General features: G+C 42.7%; 1 protein-coding gene across 1 annotated transcript in view; it reads left to right on the top strand.

Moving 5' to 3' along the window:
- Positions 1–406: 406 nt before the first annotated feature.
- Positions 407–13,959, top strand: part of FBXL2 (F-box and leucine rich repeat protein 2) — a gene marked incomplete at both ends in the record, with an annotated part of 50,112 nt that continues 36,559 nt past the window's right edge. The window contains one exon of the mRNA XM_079538474.1: positions 407–466. Coding sequence (XP_079394600.1) covers positions 407–466 — 60 coding nt within the window. The remainder of the gene's footprint in view (positions 467–13,959) is intronic.

Raw genomic sequence — 13,959 nt, 5'->3', positions numbered from 1 at the left:
AGCCCTTGCACCTGGCGCCGTCCTCGGGGCTCCGCGTCGCCAGGACAACCGGCCTCGCCGCCGCGCCTCTGCCATGGTGAGCCCGCCGCAAGGCCCTCGGCCCCGGGGCGGCGCGCAGTGCCTCAGAGGCTCGGCCCGGACGCTACGGGCCCAGGGCGGGGAGCGGCGGCGCGGCAGGGCGGTGCGGAGCTGCCAGGGCGTGGCGGGCTGTGTGCGTGTGTGTGTATGCGTGCGGGCTGGGCTGGCGGTGCTGTGTGTGTGTGTGTGTGTATGCGTGAGGAGCAGCGCTGTGTGGGGGCACTTCCACAGGCGTGCAGCGCTGGGTGTGGCCGCGGCTGTGTGCGCGCTGCACATACGTGTGCGGTCCGCCGTGCGCGCCGAGCGGCTGCGGGTCGTGCACATAAACATGCGTGGCGGTGGATCGATGCGTATGCGCAGGTGGATTTATAACCACAACAGAGCTGCGGTGCGTATGCGGTGGGCGTGGGGTCGGGCGCGTTGCCGTGTGGAGGAGGCGGGAGAGCGACGGAGCGCCTCTGTGCGGGGCTGCGGGGCGAGGGGAGCTGCGTGCAGCAGGTGGCGGGGAGCCGAGAGCGGCCTGCCGGGCTCGGGAACGGTGCCGGCGTCAGCCCCGGCTTCGGGTTCAACTTCGGCGACCGCCGCCCGATCACTTCGCAGCGGCGGCTGCGTACGGGGAAGGCTGCCAGGCTTTCACGCGTGGGGCGATGCGGTGTTTCAAGGCAGAAGGTTGGTTTGATGTGTATGGGGCAGCTGTGGGTGTCCTGCTTGGGGTGGAGTGCCAAGCCCTATGGAGGGAAGCGGGATGCTCCTCTGTGGCAGCGCAAGTTAAATTTCTCTCTTGCGTTTGCACAAATAATGCTCCTTCTGTCCCTTACCCATGTATTTTGAACCTGAGCAAAACAACCTTGAGAGGCGAAACGTGAGGAGGAATGATAATATGGGTAGCCAGCACTCGCAGTGCACCTCTCTGTAGTGTTGTGTACTTAGAGTAGACAGACTTGATCAGCAGAGGATACAGGAAATATATGTTGCTACAAGGGATAGCAAACACCAGTGAGTGTGGCTGTAGGTGGTGTGGTGTTGGTGACATGGTTGTGATGTGACTTGATGACGTCCTGCTCTGCATTGGCTTTCCTTCATGTGTGCTATGGGGCTTCTCTGATGTGGAAGATCTGAAAAGCTAGCTTAATAAAAACAGATTTATTCCATGTTGCAGGTATGGAAACAAAAAGAATAAAATATTTGATGAGGTGTTTTATGATATAAGTAAACATTTTACATTACCTCAACTCTGAGGAAGATGAAAAAGGGATTCATTTTGACCAGATAACATGAGACACTTCAATATAGGGAATACTGGTGTTTGTACAAATCAGAAAGACCATTGGCTTATTGCTTGCTTATTTTGACAGTAGACTGCAATAGAACACTGATTTAGCGATCTTTGTTAAAATTAGAGACTGTGTGGGGTTAGCAGATGTGGAAAGTTGAAACTGAAGTCAAATTTTGACTGAAGCATAGCAACTATTTTTAGGTTAATGGAGTAAAGTAGTACTAATCTTGGCACTGTGACAGTATTGATCTGAACGCCAGCAGAAGGCTATACATTAACAGTACTTCATCTGTTTTGTCAATTAGAAGCTAGAATAACAGCATCAATGTTATTATAAATTACCAACTTGTCTAATCGTTCTGGTAATATTTCTCATAAATCAGAAACACACTTGAAAGGGATATGCTAAGTTTGACAAAACCATATTAAGTTGTGCAATCAAAGAGTTCTCGCTCTGAGTTCAAACGGTAGCCTGGAGCTAAGTTCAGACAGTAATCACAACACTCATTTGCATTCTTTCTAATAACCTTTTCAGGGAGGTAATCGGTATACTCCATACATTTATTTTTGTTTGTTTTATGTTCTAGCATGCTCCAAAAAAAAAAAAAAAATAGAACCTCTGATCCTTCTTGAGCAAGATATATTGAGCAACTTGATTTGGACGTGGCAGGGTTGGAGTCCAGTCTTCTGTCTGAGCTTCTGTAAAACAGCTTTCCCACTGGAACTTCATAGTATGTGGTGGGAAACCTTAATTCCTTGTAAAACTTCAGAGGTGAACACAAACAGTGATTTCTTGAGTTTTTAAGAATGCAGTTCTTAGATTCATCACTTCAAAGTCAGTATGCACTGTTATAATGGAAAAGATTAGATTACTTTTCTAAGGGATAGAACTCAGAGCACTCTCCTATCTCCTCTGTCAAATCCATGTTTCTTTTTCAGGATCAAGAAATTACTTGCCTGTTTCTGTTGACGTTTAAACTCATTATTCTTGAGCTTGAACATATTTTTACTGATGGTTTGTTGAAGATCAAATTTTTCTCAGAATGATTTTTCTAAAAATACACCATGCTATGAATATCTGAAAAATCTGAGTATAATGTTATTCCCCAAGACTGCATGGAACCAAGTGGATTATTTTTGAAGCAAAATTAATTTTGATCACAAAGTCCCTGTGAATGACACTGTGATGGAATCTGCCCTAGGATCAGTTTCAGTATTTTTGATTAGAGTTACAAAATTACCTAAATGGTCAAGGAAAAATGGTCTCAGCTATTTTGAACTTACATTGCTACTTTCATTTGAGACTTCAGTGCTTAAGGAGGGATTTGTCAGTTATTATCTAACCTGCTCAAGAAAAGCAAGTCCAGAATCTATAAACTGCATGATTTTCCCATTTCCTTCACTGTCCTGTCAACACTCTTCAGTCTCTTGAGTGATTCCATCTGGGTTGTTACCTTCACCCTGGAGAAACTATTGTATTTATTGAAGAGGAGGGCTGGAACTGGGAGTGTGCCCCTTCCTGTACTTGCCCGTTTATGATTACTTACAACCACAAACTGCTGCTGTGTGGCCTACAAGAAAGGGCATAATGGCAGCAGCAAGATATCAAGCATCAAAATATGGGCTCTGATTGACAATGTACTTTGTCCTAGTATCCTTCTGTCCTCTCCTTCAGAGATGAGATAGTAAAGTCTGTTTTCATTAGTTTGATTACTTTGAACTGGTTATTGAATATGTTCTCTAAACTGAAATCAATAAGGAGACGAGACATCAAGTCATTATAAATATGAAACTCTACCAGCATGTCATGCTCTTCTGTCATCAGAAGTTGAAATTGAGGTCAGAGCTTCGCTGAGGAACAGCATTTCCAAATCATTGCTTGATGTAGTTAACATCCAGGTAATAACAGCTGTAACATCTGTGCATGTATAGTTCTGAAAATGGTCTCTGATCTACTTCTGAAGCAAAAGTATCAAGGTTGTTTATTTCCAAAGAAATTCAAGAGCTGTAAGCTTTGGCAAATAGTAGAGACTCAGTGAGTGTCCAGCTTCTCCTCTGAAGTTCAAATGCCTTCCTTTCCTGTAACAGTTTAAAGTGTTTTGGAAATGCTACTCTAATGCTGTTTCCTGTGAAGTCAGTTGTAATCCCACATGTGATCTTGGAGAGGTACATAATTTTGTCTCTTGCCACTGAAAACTGCTATTAATTGCACATTATATATGTGTGCAGTAGCAACACATCTTGTGTCATTTTTATTTTCTGGATCGTGCTCTGGGGAGATTGTCTGGTGGAGGTTTGCTCTTCATAATAAAAATTTCACACTCGGTGCTAAGAAAAACATCAGTTCTGTCATAGTGTTTATGATGCAGATCAAGCACTGCTTTAAAGCAGCTTTGTAGAAGCTTTAGAGTCATTTCTATGATTAATTACATCTTCTAATATAATTTTGAAGAACAGTTATGCTTGGGGAAAAAAACAGTATTCAAAATTGCTCTCAAAGGTGTTTAGAGATTCTGCTTCAGCCATACAAACAGGGCTTAAGCCATAATTACATTTACAGTGTGAGCTGGTGTCACTAGAAATATTTGACATATTGGAAAGATTTGGCCTTCCAGACCAAGACCAATGGAGGACTGTATCAATCCAAAGAAGAGTGGTGTAAACTAGAGAAACCAACCTGCAGAAGAATTTCTGGGTTTGTACGCTTGCTCTCCATTGCACTGCAGTCAGTTTAGTGTTAGTCTGTAGGTTAAAATAGTGGAGAGTAGGAATAAAACTAGTCATATGTATGGCACTAAAAACAACTATGGGCTGACATGATGATTCAGAGCAGGAATTTTGAAAGATGAACTCCTAAGGGCTTCGATGAACCTGTGATTGGATTAAATTTGGATGGCTGAAACAAAGGCTGTCTACAGCCAAATACCACTGTATTTAAGCAAATAGGTAACAGCTTTTCTCACACTGTTTTCCAAAAATGTGTCACAGTATGAACGTCTACAATGTTTATTGCAGCATGATTCTATAGAGCGTGTGAAAACAAGAGACTATTTTTGCCACAAGATGAATTTTAGTATGATTGCACAGTCCCTGTGAATGATGCATTTAATTCCTTTCAGTCTTTCTGCTTAGAGACTCAGAGTTACTTGAATATTCAAATAATCATAGAATTGCTCAGGTTGGAAAAGGTACCTTTCGCCAGTGCTTTGTCCTTGGAACTTGGCAAAGTGCATTTGAATTGGTTTAATGCTGGAGAAGGATTTGTTGCTCTCCTGCTCAAGAAGAAAGCACTGAAAGATGCAGAACCTGAAAGATCATCTAGCTTTGTAATGGGCTACAGTCAACACAACCATTTGTCTGTCTACTTACTTTCCTTCACAGATCTGTTGCCCTTGAAACCTGCAAAGCAGACTATCTGGGTTTCCCTACAGTCTGTTGTAACAATCAAATCTGAAGACTACATCAGTTGAAAGCTTCATTTTCAAAGGAATAACCTATGAATGCTTCATTATATACTGTTTGTGCTTGGAAATCTATTATCTTAAAGAGACGTAATGAAGAAGAAAGCAAAATACAGCCCTTAAAATATTTTATAGAAGGGGGAAAAGACCAAACAAACAGAAAACCAACAAACCCAGCACCAGCAACAAAACATACAAACTACCTGAAGAAAATATTTGCCAGGCATAGTTGTATCATCAGCAAATATGCAGATGTTACAACTATGAAATAAACAAGAGAGTTTGGCTAAGCAGATTATTATACCAAAAAGAGAATAGATAGAGTACTTACCCTTGTCTTGGGCTCACTGTAAAGCTCCAAAGGAGGGATCTTCAGAAGAGATCCTTCCCACTGGCAGTCAGCTCTTAAATGGGTCTAGGAGAGGTGCAGCCAGGCTCCACCCCTTCCATCACACAGCTGAATTGCCTTCACCTGTGTTCCATGGCTGACTCAGTGCTCGCCTCAGGTGCTCAATCAGAGGCTCAGGCCGTGATGCAGCAGTTCCCATACACTCATGTACTTGTTTCATGTTGTACAAACACATTGTACATGTGTTTCTTCTGCCATCTCTGGTAGTGGTTCGAACAAGGCACTTCAGAAGAAAAAGGATGAACTAATGGATCATAATCTGAACAGAGAGTTAATTGTCTGCCGGTGTTGCTCCTGTCTCTAAGTGTATGAAATTGAAGACTTGTATCATGGGAGAAGCAAAACTTGGAAATATTTTGTTTTTCCAAATAGTAATGCAAAACCTGTTTCTGTTGGTTAGGTATAGGGCTTAATCATGAAGACTACAAAACACCAGTTACACAATAGAGAGTATTGACAAAAAGCTATCTTTCAAATGAATTTTAGACTTGCATTTAGTGAGGTCAATCTGATTCTACCAACCATCAGATTTCCCCTTTGTTATTCTTAACATAATTAGTGTAGGAGCTACCACACTCAAGTTAGCTGAGGACAGCCTGCATCCTCAGAAATATTGGCCATGATACAGGAAAAAATTCTGCATCTTTGCGTTCTGTGCCTCTTTGATTTGTCTCAGAATTTACAATGAAATAACCATTTGAAGAAATGTCACAGCACTTTAAATAACGGTGGTGGTGAGACAGCAGATTGTGCTAGTCTGCTTAGTACGTGGGGCTAATTCAGAGGACTGCTCTCTCTTTGGTGACTTTCCAGGAGAAAAGGCAGGTCTTGCTTAAAGAGATAGTCAGCTCAACTGACAAGTTTGGGTAACCTACTTATTAAGCCTTAATAATTACTGCACACAATCAGATTAAGCCATACTCTTAAAAATGCTTGATAGTTCCAAATACATTTGGCTGGAAGCGGCTACTATTTTGAAGAGTGTGCAAGAAGGGGTGCTGTCAGCTGCTTGGTTAACTGAGAAGAAGCTGGGGAACACAAGGCAGCAGACAGGGCGACCTCAGGCACCTCCTGCTCCCTGCAACAAGGCATCTGAGTTGGGGTGGCCGAAGGCTTTGAGGTGGAGTTTTGGCTGCAGAGATGAGTGCTGACCTTCATTGCTACTCAGTGGGTACAGGGCCTTGCAAGAGCCAGGGTGGTGCTCTCCAGTAAAATGTCAGTGATGTGCTCTGAATGCCAGCGCTGGTGAAATGAGAATGATGGCTTTGCTGGAAGAAAACCAAGCAGTAAAGCGGGTAGTGTGGCTAGCTGCATCTGCCTGATGAGTTTTATTATGTTGGACAGAGCTTGCTTGGGGAAACTTTGAAAGGAGTATGGCCCTTATGGGCAGCCCTGGGACAGTGATAAGCACTGGGTAAGGACACAGAGATTCCTGGCTGTGCTTTGTCTTAATCTGTGAAGATGAGTTGTAATTATTCATAACATCAACACAAAAGGCTTTCGTATGAGCTGTTGTTTTTCATCAGGACATTTGTCACACTTCTGGAAGAGGAAAGATCCAGTCGGCATCTGGCAGTGAGGAGGAAGCTGAGGGCCTGCAGAAGACAGTGTGCTGTGCTCTGGGGAGAGTGGTTAGCTGCCATGGTAAGCAGCATGGCTGGGGTGTAAAAGTGTGTAGAGTCAAAGCTGGAGGCAAAGCACAGCTGGAGCATGGCAGGATACAGTATTGAAGTAAAAGGCTGCCGGTCTGACTCTGCTGTAGGTGGCAGTAGTTTGAGACGGCACTGCCTTTTGTGTTGCTCTTTTTTGTGTCCTTGACTGTACAGAAAGCTTTACCGTGGGTTCTGTTGTCTTTGGTATCACCTATTTCAGTCCTGATAGCAATGCTTATCCATTCTGCCGTCTAACACTGCTTTGTTGCCTAGATACAATTACATTTTGCTACTTAAGTGGTGCTAAATGATTCTCCTTGTCTGCCTTACTCTAGTGCATTAATTGTACATTTCCAGAGGAAGCACCAAATAGCAGCTATTCTCTGACTATTAGGAAATAGCTTATAGAGTAACGTGAGATAAACCTAAATTGCTTATCAAGTATAACCGTTTACACTTCTCTTCCTCCTTCATTTTTCTCGTGTAGCTAAATGAAAAAAACTTTTTAGCATGCCACTGATGACATTAGAGCTCTCATAAGCTGCTCTGGCTTTCTTTCTGCTATAGCAAAAGGTAGTTTCAGTTTTATGGTGAAGGCAAAATTATATGGGCAACACTTGAACAGTTCCACTGAGGAGGAAAGATGTGCTGCAGGTTGGTGGGATTTGCATTGGGGTGCAAAAATCTGCACATAGGAGGAACTGGGTAAAACCTCAGTTGTCTTTTGTAAGGATTTTCTTTTAAAACATCTTATGGTGCCTCTTACTGCATACATAGTACTAAAATGCTGTTCTTACAAGTGGAAACCTGAAAGACATGATGCTTTTAACATATGGAAATGTTCACAGCTTAACTAGTATGTCTGCTGTGTCAACAGTAGGGGAAGGGAAATTAATGGATTTAATTCTGAACTACTGTCTCCTTTGGTGACAATGACCCACCCTTGGGTTTTATTACTGGTTTGTTAAATAATTCAACCTCGTTGTCCATCCATCTTCTCTTTTTACTGATTTTTCTTTGGAGTCTCTGTCATCTTCTCTCCCAAACCTGTGTTTACTCAAAAATGCTCGCTTTAGCATTATAATGAGCAAAGTTGTTTTTGAGAACCTCCTTTTTAAGAGTTGGCATGTTGAAAATCCTCATTTATTCTGATTTCAGTGGAAATTAAATACATAACTATCTCTGTGGAACTAAGCCATAATGGCTGAGCTGCTAACAAAATGGTTTCATCTGCTAAAGAAATAGTCCTTTATTGAAGAGTCGATTAAATCACAACTGAAAATGCATCCCTTAAAAAAACAAACCAAAAAAAAAAAACTTTCAACAGAATTAATAGCATGACTGTCTTTTGATGTTGAAAATATTAGTCACGTGGAATTTCTGAATTATTTAGATAAACATGATAAACCAGAATGAATATTCCTTTGTTTGTTCATGGAAAAAATTACGTTTTTGATCATCACAGAATCACAGAATGGTCAGGGTTGGGAGGGACCTCAAGGATCATGAATCTCCAACCCCCTGCCACATGCAGGGCCACCAATCTCCCCATTTAATACCAGACCAGGTTGCCCAGGGTCCCATCCAATCTGGCCCTGAACACCTCCAGGGATGGGGCATCCACAACCTCTCTGGTTGTGTTCCAGTACCTCACCACTCTCTTGGTAAAGAACTTCCCCCTGACATCCAACCTAAATCTACCCTCCCTCAACTTAAAAACCATTTCCCCTTGTCCTGCTATTATCCACTGTTTCAAAGAGTTGGCTCCCCTCTTGTTTGTAGGCTTCCTTTAGGTACTGAAAGGCTGCAATGAGGTCACCTCACAGCCTTCTTTTCTCCAGGCTGAACAAGCCCAGCTCCCTCAGCCTTTCTTCATAGGGTAGGTGCTCCAGTCCCCTGATCATCTTTGTGGCCCTCCTCTGGACCCTCTCCAACAGCTCCCTGTCTTTCTTGTACTGGGGGCTCCAGACCTGGACACAGTACTGCAGATGGGGCCTCACAAGAGCAGAGTAGAGGGGACAATCACCTCCCTGTCCCTGCTGGCCACCGCTTTTCTGATGGAGCCCAGGATACTATTTGCCTTCCATGCCCAAGTGCAAAACTCTGCACTTTGCTGTGTTGAACCTCATCAGGTTCACCCTGGCCCACCTTTCAAGCCTGTTGAGGTCCCCCTGAATGGCATCCCTTCCTTCTCCTGTGTCAACTGCACCACTCAGCTTGGTGTCGTCAGCAAACTTGCTGAGGGTGCACTCGATTCCATCATCGATGTCCCAAGACAGACCCCTGGGGGATGCCGCTCGTTACCCACCTCCACCTGGACATGGAGCCACTGATGACCACCCTCTGTCTGCGGCATTTCAACCAGTTTCTCATCCATCAAGTGGCTCACCCATCAAATCCACACCCCTCCAATTTGGAGATAAGGATGTGGTGGGGGACCGTGTCAAAGGCCTTGCTCAAGTCCAGGTAAATGACATCGGTCGCCTTTCCCTTGTCCACTGATGCCATCACTCCATCATAGAAGGCCACCAGATTGGTCAAGCATAACCTTCCCCTCGTGAAGCTGTGCTGGCTTTCTCGGGCCAACTCATTCCTCATGTGATCAAGCATGTCATCCAAGAAACAGGTTCCTCATACCACAGGTCCTTGCCAGCGGGGTACAAAATCGTGTGTGTGCAATCCCACCAAAAAGAGATTGCTTCAACTCAGTAATTCTGGTGTAAACAGGAGAGCTTTATCACTGTTAGACCACAAGAGAATAACACGTGGATGCTTTTAATGCTAACAAGCTAACTGTGATGTATGGGGAAGTTATTTTCTGGGACTGGTGGTAATCATTACATTTCATAATATGGAAGAGGAAACAAAAGATGAGATCATTCTTTCTGGATTTGATCTATTTGCACAATGTGTATATATGCTCTATTTATATGCAGTGAAGCAATAAAAAGAAAAAAAAGAGTTCCAGAAGAAGCCAATGGAGTATCCTCTGAGTGCTGGAGAGAAACCTCCCCAGCTCAAAAGACGTGTCGGTACAACCTTCAAGCTGGATGACAACCTGCTCCCTACTGAGGAGGATCCTGCTCTGCAGGAATTGGAGAGCAATTTTATTTTTATTTTTTTTAGTGTAAGCAACTATCAGGTCTTCTTAAGGAAATACTCATTTTCTAGCTTACTGTAACCAGTCTTTTATGTACAGAGGTGCTATAATGGAAGATCAGGATTGTGAGAAACGGCCCAAGATTGTGCAATTAGTTGTCAGAAAGAAGATGAGGTGAAGCACTGTTACAGGGTTCCGTTGTGGGTTTGTGTTGTTTCCCTAACTCCTTTCAGCACATAGACATTTTTTGTATCTCCTGTGCTTACTGGAAATTTGGAGCTGGTTTTAGAGCAGCATTCTGTTGCAGATGTTCAGTGTCACCTCTTCTCTTTCATTCTTCACTGATTTGATGTTATATTTCAAAGTTTTGTACAGTTAAAAGCACACTTTTCTGGAGTCTTACATACCCTGTTGCTAACGCAGTCAAACTTGCAATCAAGTGCAAAAGCAAGGAAAGAAGAAATAGTCCTTCTACATCCACAATTATTTTGTAATATTACTGCATACAGGTATTTTAAGGGCATGTAATTGTCCATCATAAAATCACAAGGTTGGAAACGACCTGTAAGATCATCCAGTCCGACCGTCTCCTCATCACCATTGCCACCACAAGCACTAAACCACATCTCACAGCTCCTCGCCTGGATGCCTCTTGAACACTGCCAGGGACAGTGACTCCACCACCTCCCTGGGCAGCCATTCCAGTGCCTGACCACTCTGAGAGAAAAAGTTTCAGTGAGAGAAAAAGTTGTCAGTGCTTTCTAACTATAAGGAAAAATAGATTTGTCAAGGTTATTAAATATTTTCACAGCGTTTGATGAACACTTCCTTGGCAGGTTTTCTCTATTTTTTTCAAATAGAGAGGTAGCAAAGTCACGGTTTAAAAATTTAGTAGGCAGTATTGTTTACCTCAGAGAGGTGATACATGCATGTATGGTAATTACTTCAGTAGCAAATTCTGTGATAAATGGCAGTTTCAGATCATCAGGAGATCTTCAAAGAAATACATTGTCTCCTCTGCACATTCTCTTTTGATTCCAGTTGCATACTGTCAAATTCGCGTTACGTAGTTTCGTCTAAAAGACTCCAACATCTTATCCTATGTCTGCTCTTCATTTGGCCAAAATCTAGTACTGAAGAGCCAATAAAGACGGTGCCGTCTTCTGACTTGCAAATGCATTATCATTCTAGAAGCTAATCTGCTTATTTAAATATGCTAATTCTATGAAAACAATACTTGATGGTGTGGTAACTATAGCCAGCGCATACGTGAACGTGTAGAAGTGTATGAGAGAAAACAGCTTTGAATCTGTTTGTGGCCTCATCTGCGACTTATGTTAGAGGCACGGTACTTGGTGTTGCTTACTTCCTAAAAGGAGGAGTAAAAGCTGCTGTTTAAAATTTTTTTTCAGTTTAATTTGGATTCCTAAATGCAAACATACAGGTCATACTTAGTTCATTTATTTAACATAGTCTGCCATTCCAACTTTAAATTCTAACTATATCTTATGTAAACAAAGATTATAGGTCTTTTTCCCATAAGAGTTGCCAGGAGTATGGTTCAGTTGTAGGTTTAGATTTTCAGCTTTCCCACAAGAGGAAAATACTAAGCATTCCCAAAAATCTGTGCTATGATTTGTAATGATTTTGCTTTTTAATGCACAATTTAAATTCCTGGCCCAGGCATTAGACAAAGTGACCAGAGAAGAAGCGTTACTGGACCTGGTGCTCACCAACCCTCATTAAAGAGATTAAGATTGGAGGCATTCTGGGCAGCAGTGACTGTGCCCTGGTACAGTCTGTGATCTTGAGGAAGCTGGACCTGGCAAAATGCAGTCAGGACGCTGAATTTCAGGACTGAACTTCAGGCTGCTGAAGGAATTGCTGGATGAAGTCCCCTGGGAAGTTGTCTTTAGAGATAAAGGAGCAGAGCTGGCAGCTAATTAAGGATACCTTTTTGAGAGCATAAGAGCTCTGTCCATCTGTATAGGAAAAAAAGCAGAGGAGGCAGGAAACTGGCATGGCTGAGCTGATTGAACTGGGAGTTAAGGACACAGACAGTGGAAGCAGGGACATGTGGCCTGGGAAGAATACAGGAATGCCCTCCAGATATGCAGAGATGGGATTGTGAAAGCCAAGGCACAGATAGAACTGCCCTTGATGGGGGATGGGAAGATTAACAAGGGATTCTACATGTACGTTGTTCAGAAGAGACAATCCAAAAGAGTGTACCCCCTCTGATAAATAAGAAGGGAAAACTGGCTACAGCAGGCATGGAGAAGGGTGTGGTACTCGTTGAGTTCCTTGCTTCTGTCAGCCAAGCTTCTCATCTCTCTTGTGTCTCTGAACTTCTAGGTGGGGCCTGAGGAGGCAAAATCCCTCCCACTGTAAGAGAAGAGTAAGTCTGAGACTGATTTGTGAGACTGGATGTTTATAAATCTATGGGGCCTGATGATGTGCATGCCAGGTCTTGAGGGAGCTGGCTGATGTGTTTGCCAAGCTGCTATCCATTACGTTTGAAAAGTCTTGGCTATCAGCATAGTCCCTGGTGACTGGAAAAAAGAGAAAGTTTGCTTCAATTTTTAAGAAAGGGAGAAAGAAATGAAGAACTACAGACCAGTGAGCCTGGGAAGATCATGGAACAGATCCTCCTGGAAGGCATGTTAAGGCACATGGGAGACAAGGAGGTGATCCAAGACAGCCAGCATGGCTTCACCAAGGACAGATTGTGCCTGACCAATCTGATGGCCTTCTGCAATGAGTGACAGCATCAGTGAGCAAAGGAAGGGCAACTGGTGTCATCTACACGAACTTCTGCAAGGCCTTTGACATGGTTCTACACTACATCCTTATCTGTAAATTGGAGAGAGATGGCTTGGAAGGTCAGACTGTTGGGTGAGGAATTAGTTGGAAGGTTGCAGCCAGAGGGTTGTGATCAGTACATAAAGGAAGCTTATGCTGCAGATATCAGCTTGAGCATGCATTGTATCTGTTTTTATTAGATAGTAATTTGCTCATAGCTCATTAACTTAATAACATAGTGAGCATATGTGCTTGTTATTGTATATCTGGCAGTCTCCAGCTTAAAAAGAGGAAGGATAATAATAGATTTTGTTCTGGCAAAAGGATAAACTGCTTGTAAACTAGAAAGAGTCTGCAGAGTAGCTATATTTTAAAACATATTTATGCATATAAATGGAAAGTACAGTTTAGATGCATATCAAAGCTTTTGAGGAAGCATCTACAACTGTAGGGTGATGAAGTTGAAAGAGGATTTGTAGTGGTCTGTGGTACTGAATCTTTGGATACTGGACCAGAATTATGAGATCTAAGTTCACTTGTCTGTTTTACCACAGACCTTGTGTGTGCTCTTGGAGGTAACTTCCTTTTTTGACTTATTTTTTAACTGTAATGCACAAGAATATTACCACCATCACCTTGGTGATCTTGAGCTCTGTGAGGATGGCGTGTATCCGTTTTCAAAGTGATGCAACAGTAACTACAACTAAGCCTTTGTTTTGACTGTTTCTCTAAAGAGAAGAAATCCTAGTGTGTACTGTTCCCATGCTATGACCTACAAGCTGTGAGTAACACGTAATATTAAATGGCGAATGTGCACATAAATCCATAAATTATCAATTTCAGTGCTTGGAAGCAGTCAACTAGTTCTGAGACCAGTGATGTATGTGGTGTATTTCAACATAAAGGGTGAAAATACAGATAGCAATGGGTATTAGATGTAGGGCAGTTCAGTGCAAACCTGTGGTCAGCTGTGTGGAACTGCTAAAGCAAATAGTGTGTCTTCTGAGAAGGAGTTAGGGTTATACTTTTGGAGTACAAACGCACATGATTTGAGATTTGAGTCTATGGTAACTGTATTGTTCCATTTGCACAAAAAGGAAGCTTAATTAAACTTGTTGGTCCTGTTGAAATTTAGCTTTATTATTCTTAGATGTGTGGATAGCCTGTTTGTTGTGCAAAAA

Source organism: Tetrao urogallus, assembly GCF_951394365.1.
Source record: "Tetrao urogallus genome assembly, chromosome: 7".
Classification (NCBI taxonomy): Eukaryota; Metazoa; Chordata; class Aves; order Galliformes; family Phasianidae; genus Tetrao; species Tetrao urogallus.
The sequence above is the reverse complement of the archived record's forward strand: the minus strand, read 5'-3'. Positions and strand labels throughout refer to the sequence as shown.